This window comes from Scomber scombrus, chromosome 1 (genome assembly GCF_963691925.1).
Source record: "Scomber scombrus chromosome 1, fScoSco1.1, whole genome shotgun sequence".
Classification (NCBI taxonomy): Eukaryota; Metazoa; Chordata; class Actinopteri; order Scombriformes; family Scombridae; genus Scomber; species Scomber scombrus.
In genome coordinates, this window is record NC_084970.1 from 3063085 (window position 1) to 3085786 (window position 22702).

At 42.1% G+C, this 22702-nt stretch overlaps 1 protein-coding gene across 1 annotated transcript; it reads right to left on the bottom strand.

The window, feature by feature from the left end:
* Positions 1 to 1303: 1303 nt before the first annotated feature.
* Positions 1304 to 5963, bottom strand: LOC133979268 (low choriolytic enzyme-like). Its single transcript, XM_062417769.1, has 9 exons — positions 5901 to 5963; positions 5666 to 5696; positions 5473 to 5538; positions 5047 to 5208; positions 3920 to 4037; positions 3597 to 3772; positions 3123 to 3204; positions 2400 to 2524; positions 1304 to 1377 (listed from the first exon to the last, which is right to left on the bottom strand). The coding sequence occupies exons 1-9, from the start codon at positions 5961 to 5963 to the stop codon at positions 1304 to 1306; spliced, it is 897 nt and encodes a 298-aa protein (XP_062273753.1).
* Positions 5964 to 22702: the final 16739 nt, after the last annotated feature.

The window sequence follows — 22702 nt, forward strand, 5'->3', positions numbered from 1 at the left end:
CAAAAATGGTTTGGCCACTGATCAAAATTTGATGTTGTCATTTGAAGTTCAGTACGCTAAAAATGTCCGGTCAGCCCAAGTCCGGTGCTCAGAAAAGTAAAGAAAAGAGAAGAAGAGAAGAAAAAGAAAATACAGGCCTTAGAGATTTTCTAAACAAATATTTAAAAAAAAAAGTGGTGACGGTGAAGCTGGAACTAGTAAAGTCAACGTAGAGCAAGGTAAGAAACAGCGCAGCCAAAGTTGACAGCCTTGTAACGTAACCTAACTGGCCAGCTCTAATGTTAACGTCCATTAGCTTGTATAAAAGCCTGACACAACACGTTATCTTTGATAGAAACAGTTGAGTTTGGTAGCTCCGTCAGAGAGATCCAGCTGCAGTCAGGTGACCGAGAGAGTGACTTGCTGGTAGTTAAACTACATTCATATGTTGTGCTGCGTCAAGTATTTCAACTACTTTTTGGGTCATTTTCTGTAGTTAAACTACTAAATTTACAAACTACAATTTTGGTCAATAACATGAAATATAATTATTTAATTTTTTTTAAGATTTTGTTGGCATGGACGCCTTTATTTAGCAGCGTATATGGCATGTGCTCTAACCACTCGACCACCTGCACATGAAATATTTTTTATTAAAAAAAGACCTATATAATATAAATGTTAATTAAACATTTTTTTAAAAAAAAGGCATGAATCATGTCATGACATGCCAATATTGTTGTTGAAGACACACCGATCTAGAATATGTCTACCTCTTTGGGTTTTTTATTACATTTTTTGTTGACTGATTTACATTTCTGATTTACATGTGGGTATTGGGGTAGGCTTTTCATTTTCTCTTTATATTACCCAACATATCTATAGATTACCCAACATGTCTATGGTGAACCTACAGTATGTTGACCAGCTTTTTTTCTTTAAAAAAATAAAACTGAGTTGAGAGGCATATTTCTGCTGGCATGTGAATTTTTTGTAGGCTATTATATTTAGTTTCATATACACCACATGTTGATTTATTTAACGCTGAGTTAAATGAGTATAATGAGTATAAGTAGTTGCTAAAGCTACTTTTTTTAGCTGTAGTTTTACAAACTACATTTCTCCAGGGGTAGAAATGTAGTTTGTTCAAACTACTGCCAGGCTGAACTACATGTAGTTTTACAAGCTATGCTTGCAAAGTAGCTTCCCCAACACTGAGGAGAGGAGAGGAAGAGCAGAGGAGAGGAAGAGCAAGGGAAAAGGAGAGATCCGGGTGCGTGGGGGCCCATCTAAGATTATCTCGTCCCGGGCCCAGGCAAGACTGTCAGCTGGCCTGCTTGCCACCATTAATTATGTAACGGATGATATACGCTAACAAGTCTCTGTAGCTGGTGGTGACTGTGGTGTACAGGTTACACCGTGTAGACATAAATGCTGGAACAACATTTGGTCATGTTTATCTTTCCCGTGTCAGAAATCTTAACAGGTAAGTATCTCATTTAGATCAAACAGAAACAGGCTGACATGATATGCTGTATCTGAAAGCATTTTTATTCATTATTAATGTTCAATGAAGTGCAGAAGCAGTTATACACATACAGTAAGTGTAAACTTGTGCTGTTGTCTTTGGACAGTTGCATTGCCTATACTTTTAAAGTGAATGAAATCAGTATCATATTTTGCTAAAATTTAATCAACTTCTGAATTGTATTAAGCACTTTACAAATCATAAGATGCATTACTGGCGTTGCTTGTAGATGAGAAGCTGCATGGTTTGCCTCCTGTTGAAAAAACAATTGAAAATGTTCAAAATAATTACATGTACATGCATGCAAGTGCGCGAACACGCACACACACACACACACACACACACACACACACACACACACACCGGCATATACATGCAGTACAACATTAAAGTCCTTTGGTTATAACTCTAACATTTCATAAAATACATTATCTCTACACATTAGATCATCAGATTTTTAAATAGAAAATGAGTCAATAAATACAAGCTAACAATAAATCACTTTGATGATGGTGTCCACAGGAACTTACTTTCATTTCTAGAGGAATTGGTTCCTTTGCACACGTTGATCTGAAATGAATTAAAAAAGACAGACAATTCTGAAAAAGTTGCTTCATTTCTTTAAAGAAATGCTGTAAAGTGAACATATATATTTTATATTTTTTTTATATAATTTCATCTTTCCAGGTTTACTGTATATTTACTAGTCTGTCCATTTTGTCAGCAGGGTGATAGATACAGTAGTATGATGAGAGAGTAGTGTTGGTAGGTGGGTAGGCTAGTGGGTAGCCAGGTTAGAAGGTAGGAAGGATGAAGATGAGAAGAAACAAGAGCAGGTCGATAGTTCAGAGGGAATAGTAATAACAGGCTTCATGGGTCAAAAGATACATACTGCAGCTATAAAGACGGTTCACCCGAAGGATGTCGTTGGGACTCATCTTGGTGGCCTTGCCAATGGGCACGTTGGGGTCTGGGATGGGAACAATGGTTGGCTTCCCATTCTTGGAGAAAGTTTTCCTGTGGTGCAAACAGGCAGTAGTGAAGGAGTTTAAAATGTAAACTTGTAACCATTTTCTGTTTTCACAACTGTTCAGATCTTGTTCAATAGTTCTTCCTGTAGAGCTGAGTGACTACTGATGTACAGTATGGGAGGATTAAAGCTGCATTAAGTATGTTTCACCACCTGGGGGCAGAAAAACTCAACAACAAACTGAAAACATAATAATATAATGTAATCTGACATGTCATCACTTTATGAGGTTGTTCTGGCTAACATGCCTATATGTACATCTAGCAGACACACACAGACTACAATTAGCATTCATTTGGATAGACGCTGTATACACTTGATTTATGTAAGTCCAATATTCTCTTTTCATGAAGAGGCTTCAAACACTGTGATAGACAAATTAAAGGAGTAGCAAGATTCCAAATGTATAATCATTTTAGTACAAAATACCCACCCACTGCTGAGAGACAGTTACAAAAAAAGGGGGAATATTGAAGCAAATGATTGTATATAAGATAAGTATAAAAGAAGGGTTTTTCATGTTATAATAACATGATTTAACTTTTGCTTAAGTGTACTGATAAATGAGTAAACTATGAGAGCTACCTTCCATACTGCATGACAGAGTTGTAGTCATAGGGAGTGCCAAGGTTCCTTGTCGCGACAATTTCAAATTGTCTCTGTTGTCCTGCGAAAGAATCACAGAAGTCAAGTTTGGTCTGTTCCATTACAGTTTGTCAGTCAAAATGTCTGAAAAGTGCAGTAAGTGAAAAGCATGAACAGCATATGCAGGAAACTACTTATGTCACTATTTCTGTACCAATGGTTGCTCATTCAAGAGGTCTTGATAAACATGATTCACACCATGAGCTACTTTATATCTGCTGAAATGAAATGATGAAGTCAAGTCATTTATTAGTAAGTGTTAAGGGTCAGATGTATATTCATACATCCTGATTTTGGTTGGGTTTTTTTGTTGCTGTTGTTATTTCAAAAGTAACATTGAATTCATAGTTTATTCTATATAATGGATAATGACTTTTTCAAATTTTTGATGAAGACTGTGATTGTAACATGCACCATCTTCAATGTTTTCCCATTGGATTTGAACATGCTGGTCCCTGTCAGACCGACTGTGTTCATGTTTGAAGCCCAGGGCATGGAGCAGCTCATGTTGGATGATTTTGTGTTCAATACATCCAATATCCAGCGACAATGTCTGGTTCCCACCCCGACGCCCGACATTTGAGTAACACCTGAAACCGAGCAGTAAAAAATAAAACTGTAAAAGAGCCTTAATGTTTCCCCAAGAATATCCCACATTGTGTCCTTTTGACCTGAGACACACCATGGCTGTTGCATTCAGATATGCTAGCATGCTATAGTGCATGTGTGGTCCTTACCCATTGTCAGGCCAGATGTAAAGAAAGTCCTTCTGTCCTTTGGAGGGGATGAAGCGGATACAAGTAGACCGGGCAAATGAATTCAGACCTCGAATGATGGTGTTTCTGTTTTCAGGGGCTTGAAAGAAAAAACCCACGTATTATCAGTTTAGTCCGTTTTTTTTTTATCTTAATCTTGATGGGCAACAAGTCAAAAATGGGATGATTACTACTTATTACTAATTATTAGGACATTTTTAAAAGCAAATTTAAGACTTACCTTTTTAGCCTGGTTTGTCTAAATTGTATTTATAGGTTTTATTATATTAGATTCTTTTATTTATCAATTTTAAACAGTTTAGTTTATTGAAAATGATTGTTTGAAAATTGAAAATGAACTTTGTATTTTATTTATTTCTTTTATTTCTTTTTAGTTCCTTTTATTTATTTAGTTTTATCCAGTCTCTGGTGATTCCTCACTGCAAATTGCTGAGAGTGGGATAGTGCTTCCTCAGCACTGATTGATTGATTGATTGATTGATTGATTGATTGATTGATACTAGAGGTGAAAAAAACAAATCAGATCACAAATCACTTTGCTGACTCGAATCATTTCATTAAGATTTGTAGTCGCTGACTATGTAAATGTAATTCAGTATATATACAACAGTAACTAGTTGCATCAAACTGATATACAACTATAATACAACAGCAAATGAATGCATCGTTGTTCACATGCACTACATATCAACATGTTGTTCAGAACTGCTATCTGTCTTTGGTTCAGGTGTACATTCATTCATTGGTTGTTATTATTGAGTTCAGTAGCATCAGTTTAAAGATTTGTTATTTAATATTTGTCCAGCACCTTACACATTATGGAACACTGAATTCAAATGTTAATCTGTGACATGCTAAAACATAGTGGAAGAGAGTGGAAGAGTAGCACTACACAATAGCAATAAAGTCAGATAACTCACTTAATAGTGTCTGTCATACAGTGTCAGTTTGCCCACATCAGCCACCATAATTAAGGCTGTAGCCCATAAGTGTTCTGAATTGAAGACAGGTGTGTTATATATTGCTAATCCACCTCTCTTAAAACCAACATTGTGCCTTGCAAAAGCTAGATGGTTAGTAAGACTCACAGTACTGATTGGAGATGAGGTAAGGAACATAGACGTTGCCATCAGAAGCTTGAGGCCACATGCAGTTTTCGTCGTTGTCATAGGTGCAGGGATCAGCATTCCCTAGATCTGTTGGCACTGCTATGTCTCCAAACATCACTACAGGATCCCCAGGGTTCTTTCCTGTAAAATGACATGATGATAGTTGAGAAAAAGTTTTCATCTTGTTTGTTGTACTGCATTTCATTCAGGCAGGTCAAATCTGAGTCTCTTTAGGCTAATATACTGTAATACTTGCATTATGTAATATCAGTTCAGGTGTAAAATGATTGTCTTGTTCTATGCATTTACTGCTGGAATGAACATTTCACCAAAGATGACATGTTATCATATATTATGAGATTTGTACTGAACAACACAAAGCAGCTGCAGTGGAGATGAACATACCCAGATTGGCATTGGCTTTCTCTATCAGTGTGGAGACACTGAAATCATCTTCCTCAATGGTGTTGCCTGTGGAATAGAAACTGTTTGTTCATGTACTTTAATGTAACTTAATGAATTGCTATATATTTACATGAATACTAAATATTTTCTAAATTCAATACATTTCACTTCATGAATAGTAAGTATGTCTTACCAGAGGATTCATCACTCTTTTCAAATGAAGCCTGTAATAGTATGCAGATGTTGGTCAAATGCTGTTAAACTGATATATTGCCACTGTGGTCTTATCTGAATTCAATATAATATTTTATGCAAGTTGAAATATTCAGTTTAAATCCTGCAAACTTCAATTTCAGAGGCTACTGAATGAAACATTTGCAATACTGTGTGAATACTGTATGAATCTAAAGGTGTCTGTTGATGCTTACCTGCAGAGTGAAGCTCTGGACAGAGCAGAGGAAGATGCTGAGCACAGCAGTCTGGAGGATCATGGCTGGTCACAGGACAGCAACAGCAGACAAAGAAGACATCCAGAGAGACAGAAGATCTCAAGCTTATATTGGTGGGAGAGCAACTACCTCTCATCCAAATATAGCATGTTGCTCAACAACAGTAATGAAAGAAGTACTCAGATCCAACACAACAATGTAGAAGTATATCATTATAAGTAAAAGTCCTGCTTTTATAATCCAACTCAAGTAAAAGTAGATAATATCAGTGAAAGGTTTTTTTTATTTTTCTCTTCTTTTGCAGAAAATCTAGGTCGGAACAAAGATAAGATTTGAATTCATGATTTAACTTTTCTCTAATCTTTTCTTTTTCTGTTAAAATATTAGAGTTGATCTTGTTTGGTTGGGAAACTAGTTTTATCTTCACCAATGCATTTTATTCTATAAACATGAACAAAGTGACTAAAGCTGTCAAATAAATGTAGTAGAGTAAAACTTACAATATTATAAGTGCCTCAGAATTGTACAGTACTTGAGTAAATGTACTTAGTTACATTGCACCACTGTTCAACAGACACTTTCATCTTTGTTTATAGGAAGAAAAAGTGTACAGCTAAATGATCTATTATGGAAAAGGAAGTTTTTATCAGCTATTTCTTCCTTCACAAGAAAATGCATGCACTGAAAAAGTTGAAAGTGTGCAAGTGTTAAGAGCAAAATGTACTTTAAAGTATTTAAATCATATGCACTCATTAGGTTAAAGAGCCCCTGTCAGTGGTATCACTGTAAAGTATCACTTTATCTCCACTAAATCATACCAGTGGAAGATCTGACAGGACATATCTCACAGTTTGGACAATCATTACTGAACTTCAGAATATGTATATTAACTGCATTAACGGCTCACAATGCCTTCCAAATTAACAGGATGTTAGATAACAGAAACACTTGTTTGGATGCATAGCTATTAATAATTTAATTCATTCATTTTAAACTTCTTCATTTATGATCATTTCAGATTAAATTATTTATAATGTTGAGAATCAGTTCTAGTCTGCAGAATCAAACAGCAGTTGTCTGTGAATACTGAAGGTGAGAAAAATGAATATAAAGGCTTTTTATTTCAATCATATATTTGATCAGTAATCTAACAATATGGATAATGAATAACTTATGGTGTTGCACTGAAACTAAATTCAACAAAACATACATTTCATTAAAAAATGACAATGTCAAATGTAAAAATATTAATTAGGAGCTTATTTCTGTAATACTTTATTTTAGTCACTATGAATCTATCAATGAATGGAGTATGAGTGGCCTGTACAAACATGCAATACATTACCAAAGTGAACAACACAAAGTAGCTGCACAGCAGCAAACATATCAGTGTGAATTACAGGTTTATGTTATTGTATTAAGGTTTTCACATTTACACAACTCTTCAGAGTTGCGCGACATTGATGTGGTTATATGATTTCTCTAATTGTGGCCACGGTTGCACTGTGTGCTTAGTTTTTGCAAGATTGTAAAATCTTGCAAAAACAGGAACAATGATTAAGGTCAATCTTATGAGCACAGATCGGACATATGGTTTCCCAGTGAATCACCTGAGCTTTTGCTTTTGTATAATGTAATGGACTGTTAATTGCGGAGCCCCTCTGGTGTCATGGGAAAAAAAAAAAAAAAATTGTGGCCACAATAGCTATAACTTGCGCAAGAAATAGGTAGGAACGTGCGCATGAAGTACTAATTAATAATATTTTTATTAATATCATTCCGGGGTGCTTGGTGCACTCTCAATGCCTCCCGTATTTCTGGTGACAGCTGCACATAGTAGAGGTCTGAAACTTTAAACTTGATGCAGCTGATTTAAACATTATGCTCAAGCTCTGACACTGTCCTATGAAATCACTTTAGTCTTCGGCAAATCAAAGTGGAATGATTTTTATTGATCAGATATTATCTGTGGTAATAAAGGATTGCGCAATTTTCTAATCAGGGTTCTATTAGCTGTAATATAGCAGTGTAAAACGGACTTCAGCAAATCAGGACCAAGCATAAAACATCATCAAAGTGTTAACATAATGGTTTAAAGGAATTATAGCACATTTCGTCAGACTGATCAATAATATAGTGAACTTTAAATCTTATGTGATTTTATTGAAGGACACATGTCCAGAGAACACTACAGACACATTCAGTAGTTCAGTCAGAGCAACAACAACCTGCAAATCAATACAAACTAGATTCTGATCACTGATAGGCTATAGGTTCCCTTGGCAACGTGATACATACAGTGAGCGCTACTGTAACTGCACGGCTTCGTCCAGTGGCATCATTAAACGCTGCGGTTCCTATGTATTACCTCAGCTACTGACACATATGATGCTACTTTCAAAGGAGATGATCAGGGAAAAAGGCTTTTTAAGCTGATTTCAAGCTGAAACTGTGGACAGAATTTGGACCGGACGTAGGCTATTGCTGGTTCTAGAGAAGGTGCGCTCGATTTGCTTACCCAGCTGTCCAGGAATGATATTAATATTATTAATTAGTTTTTCGTGCAGTGGCGGCTCGTTAATACGGGGCGCGTATTAGAGAAAGTCTACTTAAACATATTAAATATAAATGAATTAGATAATGCTAAATCATTATGAAATAAAAAAGTATTTGCTTGTAAATTGCGCCTGTTAGTCTCTCAGCACCTGTCAGCATTCATTATAAATCGATTCCAAATTGTATTTTATTAATCTTATTAATATATGTACTTCCTGTATGCGGGGCGCTGGCCTAATGGGAGTCATTAGCAAGCCCTCAAACTTTTGACAAGCACATGACCTGAAGCTGCTCTCTCATTGGCCTGCATCACGTTTCCCACGGGGCGCAGCTCAGTGCGCCCTGGACACGCCCACTTTTATTGGCAGCGAATTGTTGTTGTTTCATGTTTTTTAATCTACTGTGATTGGACAGTTCCGGCTGTCATTCACACCCTCCCGTCAGCTGCTGTCACCCAAACTCCTGCTGACGGTAGTTTCAGGAGATGACGTTAAAGTGGAGCCACGGAAATTAAAGAAGATTATTTGGTAATTTCTCTACAAAAACATAATTTTACAAGACTTTCACTTGAAGAGAGAAAGAGGATAAAGCAGTTTGCACCGGACCAGCTTCAGCAGCAGCAGGTGATGGAGGACGAGCTGAGACCCAGAGCTTCTACCGCTGCTGTTATGATAAACGGAGCTGGCTAGCTGGATGCAGTGTGAGTTATTCCCTTTTATTGCTTTATCTGTTTACTGTTTCAAAGTGTCAGCACCGAAATGTTGTGGCCAACGACAGGGGAACGAGGCCTAAAACATCTCTCTGAAAAAATGCAAACAGAAAGCTGCAGCCGTCAAGACAATAGCATGGAGCTAAGTTGTTTTTAGCAGACTTAGCATTGCTGAGCTCTGTCTGCAGCTGGCCACATCTGGACCTCCGCTATGCCAAGCTCCAGAAGAGGAACATAGATTCAGTCCATATCAGTGGCTGCATCTAGCAGCTCCAACAGGACATACAAAAGATCAGGTAGTTGCTGCATTCCTCTTATTAATATTGTAACGCTGGGTATATAGTGATTGTTATTATGTGTGTTGAGTACAATATTTCTATTGAGGGAGGTGTCCACCGTAGGGGTATTTGTTGATAAGTTGTGGGGAGGGGGTAAGGGATGTTACGACAGTTCACGTCAGACTGGGTTGGAAGGGGAGGGGGTAAGGGATGTTACGACAGTTCACGTCAGACTGGGTTGGAAGGGGAGCGGGAACGGGATATAGATGAGATGAGCAGAAGTTCAGTGAGGAGACAGGCTGGACACCTCAACCTCGGGTTAGCTGTTGCTACGGCAAAGTAATAAATCTGGGCTCTGTTGAGCTGGCAACTGCAACTGTGCCTCTTCGTCGTCCTTCCTCTACCCACCTAGCTACCCCGCAACGTTACATTGGTGTCAGAAGTGCTGGACTTACCCCGCATCTCCGGTAGCTAGATGGAAGCGAGTGGATGGCTAACTCTGCCTCCGTCGGGAGGGATGAAGGCGAGCGAGGGGCGGCAGCGTCATGCTCAAAGAGAAATGAAGGTGCGTTCAAGTGCAGCTCAGGAAGAAACGGAAGTGCATTCATGGCAAGATCAGAAAGTAATGATGGTGTGTTCAAGTGCAGATGAGGAAGACATGATGCATTCAAGTCAAGCTCAGAAAGGGAGGATGATGCATTCAAGTCAAGCTCAGAAAGGGGGGATGATGCATTCATGTCAAGCTCAGAAAGGAAGGATGATGCATTCAGATCAAGCTCAGAAAGGGAGGATGATGCATTCAAGTCATGCTCAGCAGGAAACTGAGAGGGAAATGTTCAAGCAGTGGCTGAAGGCAAGTTATGCTGAGATGGTTGAACAGCACAGCAGGGCTGGTAACCAAAAATATGACTCAAAGTTTCCTACTAAACAACCCTCACTGCAAGATACTGACAAAGTGTTGCCTCCGAATCAAAATATCCCTGCTTCATCCCAGTTTGAACCAGCTAGCTCGCAGGCTGATTGTGCGCGGATACCTTGGCCTGGGTTGGATAGCCCATCGGCTGAGGGAGCTAGCTACCAGGATGCTATGATATCGCAACTGGAGACTGTTAGCATAGCAGCTAACCAGTCTAACTACATGAGCCCTAGTGGTAGGAACTATATTCCGATGACTCCAGCAACCCAAACCTCGGCTCCGAAGGGTGATGTTAGCTTTGCAACTAACCAGGCTAATCACATGAGCTTGCTCACACCGGGACGGATCGGGGACAGAGCTAGCGGCGACCAATGGGATTACTGCAACCCAATGGCAGATCGGTTTGGCTGTGCCTCCGGCGACCCCCCTCACTCTGGTCCAGTGTCCTTCCCAGACTCTACTGCACTGCTGACCACTGCTCTCGCACAAGCCCTAGCTGCAGCTATAGTGTTGCCCCCACAGCTAATGCGGCTACAACTCATCAGACGAAAGGCCAAGTGAAAGCAGGGCGATACAATGGATCTACTGATTGGGAGACATACTGGGCGCAATTCCAGCTGATAGCGAGAGCCAATCAGTGGGACAAGACTGAAAGTGCGGTCCAGTTGGCCGCAGCCCTTGAGGGAGAGGCTAGAAGGGTTCTGTTAGACCTCTCAGAGATGGACATGACTGATCCCCTAGCTATAGCATGGGCCATAGAAAGACAGTTTGGCGATCCCACCAGTAAATCGACGCAAGGCGACTGTTTAATGAGAGAACATGCCGGGAAGGTGAGAAATTGGGGTCTATGCAGCTGAGCTACGCCACCTAGCTCGCAAAGCATTTCCAGAGTTCAGTGAGGAGCAGAGGTTTATCCTTACAAAGGAAGCTTTTATCAGTGGGCTGACACCTGACAGACTGCGGGAGCAGGTGCGACTTAGCAACCCCTTATCTTGGGAGGGGGCACTGGAGCGTGCACAGGAGGTGGAACAGATCTTTACAGAGAGCTGGAATGTGAAACCCCCGCAGCCCTCTCGCCCACGGCCCTTCTATCCCCCCCCTACACAACGGGACGCCCAAAGACCCCCTAGGCCTCAAGACTACAGGGGTCCACCAGACCCGCAGGCGCAGACTTGCTGGAGATGTGGCCAGAGGGGTCACATTCAGTACCATTGCCCTGAACTCAACGATCCCATGCCACCTGCCCAACGCCAGCCGTCGGGAAACGGGGTGGGGAGCGGAGGTGAGGAATGTTACTCCGCCCCTGGTCATGCACCTTCCATGCACTCAGCTGCTAGGAATAAGTGTTTTGAGGTAGTGGGCCCTGCGTCCCCCCTTTCAGGACCTAAAGTGTCACGGGTGTGGTCCCTGATTAATGGGAAATCAGTGTGTACGCTCATGGACTCTGGTTCAACAGTGACGATCATACGGCCAGACATGCTCCCGGAGGACCTCCAGTGGTGCTCAACAGTACGGCCCCTCATCACAGTGACCGGAGATCAAGCAGCCATGCTGGGCCATTGCACAGCCGATATCCAGCTGGGGAAGCAGACTTTCCCTTACATAATGTGGGTGGCAGAAATTCAAGAGGAGTGCCTGCTAGGTTTTGACTTTATGAAGGACACCAATACGGTGTTGGATGTGGGGCAGAGGACAGTGACGTTCATGGATGGTCCCCCACTAACCCTGATAGCTGATGATGATCTGTGTAAGTCAGTCCAGGCACCCAGCACATCTAATAGACTGCCACCGGACACTGGCACCACAGTATGGCCGACGGATCTATGTCCAGAGCTCCCTGAGTCTCCAAGTGAGTGTGTGGTTCGACTAGAGCCATCACCAATAGTTTCTTCTCAGGGCCCACAACCATCCAACAGTTGGACAGACACCCACTCCCAGGAACTGACAACCCTTCCATGTGTGGATGTGGTGCGGGATAAAGGCCAATTAGGTTTGATACCCCTGTCCACAGGTGCCGTTCTTTATCAGGATCTTCCAGTGAAACTAACCGGCTCAGACCCCCAACTGTGCCTGACTGGCGAACTTGCCGCCAATAATGCAGCTGGGAATGGCAGCATCACGTGTTGTATCCCACAAAGCCCACCCACCCAAGAGGAAACTATCAAGGTTGTGCTGGAGAGTAGTATAGAGGGGTTGTCCGCAGAGCAGCAGCAGCAGTTATGGGATTTGCTGTGTGAGTTTCGATCAATTCCTGCCACTTCACCTTCGGATCTGGGCAGGACCCACTTAATCCAGCATGAGATTGACACAGGCACAGCGCATCCAATTCGTCAGCGCCCGCATCGCATACCATTGAATAAACAGGCGGCAGCTGAACAGTGTGTGGTGGAGATGAGAGCAGCTGGAGTGATCGAACCTTCAAACAGCTCATGGGTGTCACCTGTGGTAATGGTACCAAAGAAAGTTAATCCAGGGTGGCGCTTTTGTGTCGACTTCAGGCCGGTGAATGAGATCACGGTCAAAGACTCATATCCCCTGCCCCGAGTCAATGATGCGCTGGATGGAATCAGAGGTTCCACCTGGTTCTCCTCTCTTGATTTAAAGAGTGGTTATTGGCAGGTGCCACTGTCCCCGGAGGCCCGGCCCAAGACAGCCTTCACGACTGGTTCTGGACTGTGGCAATTCACAGTCATGCCGTTCGGGCTATGCAACACAGGACGCGAGATGGATCGAACAGCTACAGGAGTACAACTTCTCTGTGGTACACAGGCAAGGGAACAGTCATACAAATGCGGATGGACTGTCCAGGCGACCTTGTGGACCCGATTGTGTGCACTGTGGCCACGCTGAAGCGAGGGACAGGGAGGCGATGAAGGAGCAAACAGAGCACTGTATGGCCCTGCGGCTGGATGATACAACAGACTGGGCCAGAGAGAAGCTGGGGGACTCTGAGTTGAGGACAGTGTTAGAGTGGCTGGAGGCCAACCAGCGTCCAGATTGGTCAGAGATTGCTGCATCGGGCCCATCCTTGAGGGGCCTGTGGTCACAGTGGGAGGGCCTGGCGCTACGGGATGGAGTACTCTGGAGACGTTGGAAGGAGCCGGCGTCGGGAAGAGAGAGATGGCAGGTGGTGGTGCCAAAGAGTCGACAGGAGGAGGTACTTAGCTTTCATCATGGCCAACCAGGAGTGGGGCACTTTGGGGTAAACAAAACATTGAAGAGGGTGCGACAGGGATTCTATTGGAGCACTTGTAGGCGTGATATAGAAGCCTTTTGCCAGAGATGTGACCCCTGCGTTGCCCGCAAGGGACCCACAGGCCAGAGTAGAGCACCACTACAACAGTACCAGGTTGGGGCACCAATGGACAGAGTGGCCTTTGACATACTAGGCCCATTTCCCCGCACGCCACGTGGAAATCGTTATGTGGTGGTGGCACTGGACTACTTCACCAAATGGCCGGAGGCGGTGGCTGTTCCGGATCAAGAGGCGGCTACTGTCTGTGAGGTGCTGATTGAAGGGATGTTCAGCCGTTTCGGGGTGCCCACTGAACTGCACTCCGACCAAGGGAGGAATTTCGAGGCCAAGCTATTCATGGAAATATGTAAACAGCTTGGAATACACAAGACCCGGACGACGCCTCTACACCCCCAGAGTGACGGGCTGGTGGAGAGGTTTAATCGCACTCTAGGGGCACAGCTAGCCCTGGTGGTAGCCAAGGATAAGAAGGACTGGGACCTGCAGCTACCACTAGTCTTAATGGCTTGCCGTTCAGCGACACAAGAGACCACGAGGTGCACGCCAGCTCTGTTGATGTTGGGTAGGGAGCTCAGGACACCCCCTACTCTGGTGTATGGGCGTCCCCCAGATACCCCCCCAGATACCCCCTCAAGTACCAGCTGGATCAGGCCCACGAGTTTGCAAGGAAACAAGCGGAGACTGCGGGTGCCCGGCAAAAGCGAGCTTATGACCAACACACAAAAGGGACTCACTTCAAGGCAGAGGACTTAGTGTGGGTCTATGCACCAAAGCGGACCAAGGGGAAGTCACCTAAACTGCAGAGTAATTGGGTTGGGCCCTGCCGGGTGTTGGAACGAGTGGGGGAGGTAGTTTATAGGGTGAGGCTGACAGGACGGGGCCGAGTGGTGGTGATACACCGCGACCGCCTGGCACCATACCGAGGATTGAACCAACCAAACCACAGACAGGATCCCCGGTCTCCTACGGTTGTGCAAACACATCAGGCAGAGGGGGCCCCATCCCCACAGCACCTTTCAAGGGGGCCACTGCGTTTGGCGGCCCAACAGCAGATGGACGTTCAGGTCACACCGCTTGGAGCAGTTATCCCCACACAGGATTTTGGGGAGGGCGGGGTGAGGAGGACCCCTCGGCCCAGAAGACAGCGTAGGGGACATTATAGTGTTTTGTGTTGTTTTTAGATTGGTTTTCCTTTTTTATTTTAATTTTTTTGCTGCGGTATGAAGTGGTGCTACGGTTTGTTTGACACTAACCCTAGGACCACCAACCATCAAACTGCGCCCCCCCCAAACATCTTTGTCACCAGCCGCCACTGATTTCGTGCACACGTTATACCTATTTCGTGGCCTCAATTTATTTTTATTTTTTTTACCATGACACCAGAGGGGCTCCATAGTTAATAGATTGTCTTAAAGAAACTGATTGTAATGATAATGTTGCGTTTTCTCTTCTTTTCCTCTTCACTTGCAGATATAGTATTTGTAGCACCATTTTTTCAGATATCTGCAGGTCCGGAGCTTTGCTCATAACACATTTGCCATGTTTCCCCACCTACCTAACGATTCTGTTAGTTTCCTGACACCAAGAAAATATTGTTCATCTATCTATAAATGACAGGAATGTCTGTCTGTTATTCGCATATCTCTCGAACCGTTCATCCGATTGATTTCAAACGTGACAGGTGTCTTGCTACGGGCACGAGTAAGTGCAGTGCCAAGTTGATGTTGTTTTGATAAGAAATGTAAAAGATATAGATAAATATATGGGTAAAAGAAGCACACATTTGCTGTTGCTGCTCTAGCCGCTGGCCACTACCCCTCTCACACAGCACACTGAGCACAGCGCAGGACTAGAGTAAGAGAGGGTATAAGGCAGCGGAGCTTTGGCAGCTACAATGTGAAATACACTTCAGACCCTCAAAAAAATGGATGAAACTGAAAACACTTGGTTTTCACATTTACACAACTCTTCAGAGTTGCGCGACATTGATGTGGTTATATGATTTCTCTAATTGTGGCCACGGTTGCACCGTGTGCTTAGTTTTTGCAAGATTGTAAAATCTTGCAAAAACAGGAACAATGATTGAGGTCAATCTTATGAGCACAGATCGGACATATGGTTTCCCAGTGAATCACCTGAGCTTTTGTATTTGTATCATGTAATGGACTGTTAATAAACTGTCTTAAAGAAACTGATTGTAATGATAATGTTGCATTTTCTCTTCTTTTCCTCTTCACTTGCAGATATAGTATTTGTAGCACCATTTTTTCAGATATCTGCAGGTCTGTAGCTTTGCTCATAACACATTTGCCATATTTCCCCACCTACCTAACGATTCTGTTGTAGATAGTGTCCTGACACCAAGAAAATATTGTTCATCTTCTATCTCTAAATGACAGGAACGTCTGTCTGTTTGTTTGTCTGTTATTCGCATATCTCTCGAACTGTTCATCCGATTGATTTCAAACGTGACAGGTGTCTTGCTACGGGCACGAGTAAGTGCAGTGCCAAGTTGATGTTGTTTGGATAAGAAATGTAAAAGATATAGATACATATATGGGTAAAAGAAGCACACATTTGCTGTTGCCGCTGGCCACTACCCCTCTCACACAGTACATTGAGCACAGCGCAGGACAAGAGTTAGAGAGGTAAGGCAGTGGAGCTTTGGCAGCTAAAATGTGAAATACACTTCAGACCCTCAAAAAAATGGATGAAACTGAAAACACTTTGAATAGCCCAGGTTACTTTGGACTATCTTTAGACTTTGAATAAACAAACAACAATTCCGTCTGCAAGGTCTCTAATTGAAATGAGCGATAGGTCTAATGGTCCCCAATTTAAGGACGAAATAAATAAAGTCAAATGCATCATTGTGGTGCACTCTGAGAGCAACATTAAGAGGTTATATCTATAAAAGTCCATTGCTCTCCAAATCAAGGGGCCAACTCCTACCATCCTTGCCACTATTTATCGACCACCCAAGCCGAATAATGCCTTTCTACAGGAATTCTCTGCCTTACCAACCTTATGTTCTGTGTCCCCAAATTTACTTTTGCTGGGTGATTTTAATATTCACTTAGATAACATCAACAATGCTTTTACAAGGGACTTTACTTCATGCCTTGACAGCTTTGGAATACAGCAATATATTGACTTTCTGACACACTCCAAATGACACATTCTTGACATAATCTGCTGTTTGGTGTAACCCCTCATAACTGTTGTGCCTCAGATCTGCCTATATCAGACCACAAATTAATATCCTGCATTGTCAATCTAAGATTATCCAAGACTTATATGCATCGCTCTATCACATTCTGAAACATTAAGAATATTGACTTGTTGGCTCTCTCCAGTGGAATTGATGACTTCCCCAGCAAAGAAAATGTATCCACCACAGATTAACTAGTATCTCATTACAATGATGGACTTCATGGACTGCTAAATACGCTTGCACCTCTGAAAAATAGGTCTGTTTCTTTGACCCACTCTGCTCCTTGGATCACACCAGCACTACGCCAGCTCAAAACTAAAGGCCGTTGTTTGGAGCGCCTTTATGTAAAAACCAGCCTTGCAGTTCACAAAGAAATGTATTATAATCACATACTTCAATACAAGGATGCTCTTTCTTCAGCCAAGACCACATACTACTGAACCTTAATCAGGACAGCTGATGGGAACACTAGAGCCCTATTCTCAACTATCAACAATATTCTGAAACCACCTGATGCTCTACCACCTCACTTACTCACAGTTATACAGTAAGATACCTTCATGACCTTCTTCAATGCCAAAATTGAAAACCAGACACTGACTGCTACAAATAACTCTGCATCCTCTCTACACACTTGGCCTACATTTTCCTTCAGCTCTCTGCTCGCCAGCTTCACACTGCCAACTGTCTCTGAAATAACTGGTCTCCTCCATAAATCCAAATCATCTACCTGCCAGTTAGACCCCCTACCTACCCACCTGGTAAAAGACTGCCTACCTGCCCTGTCCGCGTTAATAACTGACATCATTCAATCCTCATTGACTGCTGGTGTTGTTCCATCATCACTAAAGACTGCTGCAATAACTCCAACACTCAAGAAACCTGGCGGCCATCCGAATGATTTGAACAACTTCCGTCCTATCGCAAACCTGCCATTTCTCTCCAAAATACTAGAAAGACCTGTTGCAGCTCAGGTCCACACCCATCTGTCTGACAACAATCTCTATGAACAATTTCAGTCTGGTTTCCATCCCCTCCACAGCACTGAGACAGCCCTAGTGAAAATCACAAATGACCTCCTGATGGCATCTGACTCTGGACTCGACCTGAGCGCAGCTTTCGACACCGTTTCTCATGACATCCTCCTGGACAGGTTATCCTCCATTGAAATCACTGACATTCCTCTGGCTTGGTTCAGATCATATCTCTCTGGTCACACACAGTTTGTTCAACTCAAGAACCTGAGATCCGGCTCCTCCCCAGTCTCTAGTGGTGTTCCCCAGGGCTCTGTCCTTGGCCCCCTCCTGTTCATTATTTATCTTCTGCCTCTTGGTCACATTCTCAGGAAATTTGACATTCAATTCCACTGTTACGCTGATGATACCCAACTCTATCTTTCCACTAAGCCTTCTTCCACTCTGCTACCCATCGCCCTATCGAACTGCTTACTGGAAATTAAATCATGGCTCTCACTCAACTTTCTTAAACTCAACGGCGACAAAACTGATGTCCTCCTCATCGGTCCCAGATCAACCTTAGCAACACTCAACACTTTCTCCATGTCCATCAACAATTCCACTGTTCATCCATCCCCTCAGGTAAAGAGCCTGGGTGTCATCCTGGACAGCACATTATCTTTCGAAGCCCATATCAATAACGTTACTCGGTCTGCATACTTCCATCTACGTAACATCGATCGTCTCCGTCCCTCACTTTCACCAACCTGCACCGCTTTCCTGGTAAACACCCTGATCACATCCCGTCTGGACTACTGTAACTCTCTCCTCTTTGGTCTTCCACGGAAATCTCTTCACAAACTCCAGCTGGTACAGAACACAGCCGCCCGTATCATAACCAGAACCCCCTCTATTGAACACATCACTCCTGCCCTGCAGCAACTTCATTGGCTCCCTATCAAATCCCGCATTGACTTTAAGATTCTACTCAATCAATCAATCAATCAATCTTTATTTGTATAGCGCCAAATCACAACAAAGTTATCTCAAGGCACTTTACACATAGAGCAGGTTCTAAACCGAACTCTTCAGGTTTTAATTTTAAAGAGACCCAATATTCCCACATGAGCAAGTACTTAGCGACAATGGCAAGAAAAAACTCCCTTTTAACAGGAAGAAACCTCAGGCAGAACCAGGCTCAAAGTGGGCGGCCATCTGCCTCGACCGGTTGGGGTAGAGGGGAGAGAGAGCAAGAATAGGAGAGAGAGAGAAGCACATAGAAAATAAACATTGAAGCTAGAAGGTCCGGGACTGGAATCTGTCATCCGGACGTCTACAGGCCCAGATTGCCTGTGAGACGAGAAAGCACAGACAACTCCGGGGAAGAAGTGTAGGTTATTGAATGCATTAATAGTACTTGAATGTTATCGGATATAGATGGATGGATAGAGAGAGAGAGAGGAGGAGAGAGGGGCTCAGTGCATCATGGAGGTAGGAGTCCCCCGGCAGTCTAAGCCTATAGCAGCATAAACTAGGAGCTGGCTAACTATAAGCTCTATCAAAAAGGAAAGTTTTAAGCCTACTCTTAAAAGTAGAGAGGGTGTCTGCCCTCCGGACCGAATCTGGGAGATGGTTCCACAGGAGAGGAGCCTGATAACAGAAGGCTCTGCCTCCCATTCTACTTTTAGAGATACTAGGTACCACAAGTAGGCCTGCGTTCTGGGAGCGCAGTGTTCTGGTAGGTACATAAGGTACTATAAGCTCTTTAAGATATGATGGAGCCTGACCATTAAGAGCTTTAAAAGTGAGGAGAAGGATTTTAAATGCTATTCTTAATTCTATTCTACTCCTCACTTTCAAGATCCTTCACAACCTGGCACCATCATATCTCTCTGAACTTATTCACATCTACACACCTTCCCGGATGCTCAGATCCTCCTCTGCCAACCAGCTCTCTGCCCCATCTGCCAACTTAATAAATCTAAATTGGCAAAGATCACTCAACTGGAGGATAAACTAGCTCTTTTAGAGCACAAGCAACAACAACAATTTTCAGACTATTGCTAAGGAGCTTAAATTAATAAAGACAGAACTTTGTGCTTCATTAAAGCATAGGGCTGAGTTTATGATGCACAGAACAAGGCGCAATTATTATTTTAATGGTTTGTGACCAAGCCACCTTCTGGTGCTCAAACTGCACAATGATGAGCAACTTACAGATATAGCATCTATTAGATCTAGTAAAGATGAAATATTGACAGACCCCCATCAAATAAATAATGAATTCAGCTTGTTTTATAAGAACATTTATGCCTCTCATCTTTCTTTCAACAAGAATAACTGTAAAAAATTCCATATTAATATTTCTTTACCTCATCCTTCTGAAAATGATGCAGCAGATTTAGGTTCATAACTAACTCTTGATGAAATAGAAAATGCTCTTAAAGGCATGAATAAAGGTAAATCTCCTAGATGGGACGGTATCCCGACAGAATTTTATTTAACATTTTGGGATACACTCGGTGCTTATTTACTATCCATGTTTCAGTTATCGATAAAGGTGCTTTTACAAAGAATACAAACTCTGCAATTATATCTCTATTACTAAAGATAGGCATAGATCCGACTCTTTGTTCCAACTACCGTCCCTTATCTTTGATTACATCCGATATTAAACTTTATGCCAAACTGCTTTCCAATAGACTGGACCATTTAATGATAACTCTCATTCATAGTGATCAAACAGGCTTTGTTAAATCTCGGTTAGCTTCAGACAACATCCGCAGACTGCTACATATCATTGATGCTGCCAAAGATAGTCCCTCTTCCTGCTCTATTCTGTCTTTAGATGCAGAAAAAGCTTTTGATCAAGTGGAATGGGAATATCTTTGGACTGTATTGGAACATATGGGACTAGGTTCTAGTTTCATTAATATGATCAAAACACTATATGCCAATCCCTCTGCCATGGTTTCCACAGGTCATCTTTGTTCTTCTCAGTTTCCTATACAACATTCTACTCGGCAGGGTTGCCCTCTCTCTCCTAAATGATTAATTATTTCATTAGAACCTCTGATTCAAGCTATTCGTCAGTCTGCGGAAATACATCCAATTTCATTTAATGGTACTCACCACAAGGTGTCAGCTTTTGCTGATGACCTTTTATTATATATACATAGAACTTTAGAATCAATACCTCATATTTGAACTCTTTTTAAAGAGTTACAAGATAAATTGGTCTAAGTCTGCAATGATGCCACTTAATTCAGGCATTGATAATTCCTTGAGTTCATTTAACATACCAATTAAGAAAAGCTTTACTTATTTAGGTATTGAAATTCCTTCTAATCTTCATTCTATTGTACATTTTAATTTTACAAATGCCTTCAAGAAAATTGAGGCAGATCTAATGAGATGGTCTAACTCTAATATGCCATTTTCATTCCAAGCATGTGTTTCTATTATAAAGATGGATATTTTACCTCGTATTAATTTTTTTCTTCAATGATTCCTTTGCCTCCTCCACCAAAGTATTGGGAACATTTTCATTCTATTATATCAAAATTTATATGGAAGGGTAAACAGCCGAGAGTAAAATTATCTACTCTGCAACGTGACAGAACTGCTGGCTGATTATCTCTCCCCAATCTGAAACTATATGCTCTGGCATATACTCTGAGATCTTTATCTATTTGGTTTGATCCACACGCACAGACGTCCTGGCGATCTATTGAAGAACATTTAGTCCACCCCTATAGACTCCAGGATGTAGTTCATTCTGCAATTACTCTCAAGAAAACTAAATTACAGTTTGGTTCCATAATTACCCATTTGATAGTCAGTTGGCGAGTGGCAATGAAAATAATAAAAACAACCCAAAAATGGCATTCAAATTCTCCAATCTTCCACAACCATTCATTATTATCTGACTCTCGCCCTTTTACCTTTCCTGAGTGGTCAGACAAAGGAATTCATGTACTCAAAGATGTCTGTGGTGATGAAGGCCTTTGTGCATTTCAAGATTTACAAAAACAATACAACTTACCTGGCCATTCTTTTTTCTTTTATCTGAGACTGAGATCTGCAATGAAAGTAAAAAACTGCATGGTACATCACCATGGCATCTTAGGCATTAGAATTAACCTGCTCCGGAGCAGGTTAACAGAGGATTACATCACAACCTGTCAACACCCTGATAATAATAATATTTTATTCCTCTCTCTGTGGGGCAGAGATACCATACTGGGACAAACCAGGGAACATTATAGTGTGTTGTGTTATTTTTAGATTGGTTTTCCTTTCTTATTTTTATGCTGCGGTATGAAGTGGTGCTACGGCTTGTTTGAAACGGCATCAAACTGCGCCCCCCCCCAAACATTTTTGTCACCAGCCGCCACTGGTATCAGGTAATTAAATTCAGCAACAAGAATGTGGTATCAAGTCCAGAATGACTTAGCCGTTGTTGTGTCTTCACATGAAACAGTGTCAAACATTATGTCCAGCGGTAAAAACAAACCTAAATATCTAACATATCATATCATGGGAATAAAGACTAAATACAAGTAGTAGCATGCACAGAAATACAAGAATATGAGTACTCTGTCTTTACTTGTCTGCGTGTTCTTTTGTGATGGCAAAGATTTGTGTCTCTAAAAACAGTCTTTACTCAGCCTTTTTTACTATTTTTTTTAAGGATCATAGCTAAAATCTTTGCTGACCTCCAAGAAATGTCTTGTTGTTACTGCAGACAGTTCAGTACAGACTTGGTGACTCCTGTGTCTCTCTGCAGGGGTATGAGTGCTGTTCGTGTCTACACGATAGAAGAAATTGACGTCGTCTTCACACACTCCTCTTTCAAAGGTTCCAGCTCTGTCAACCAAAACAGCAGGCCTAGAA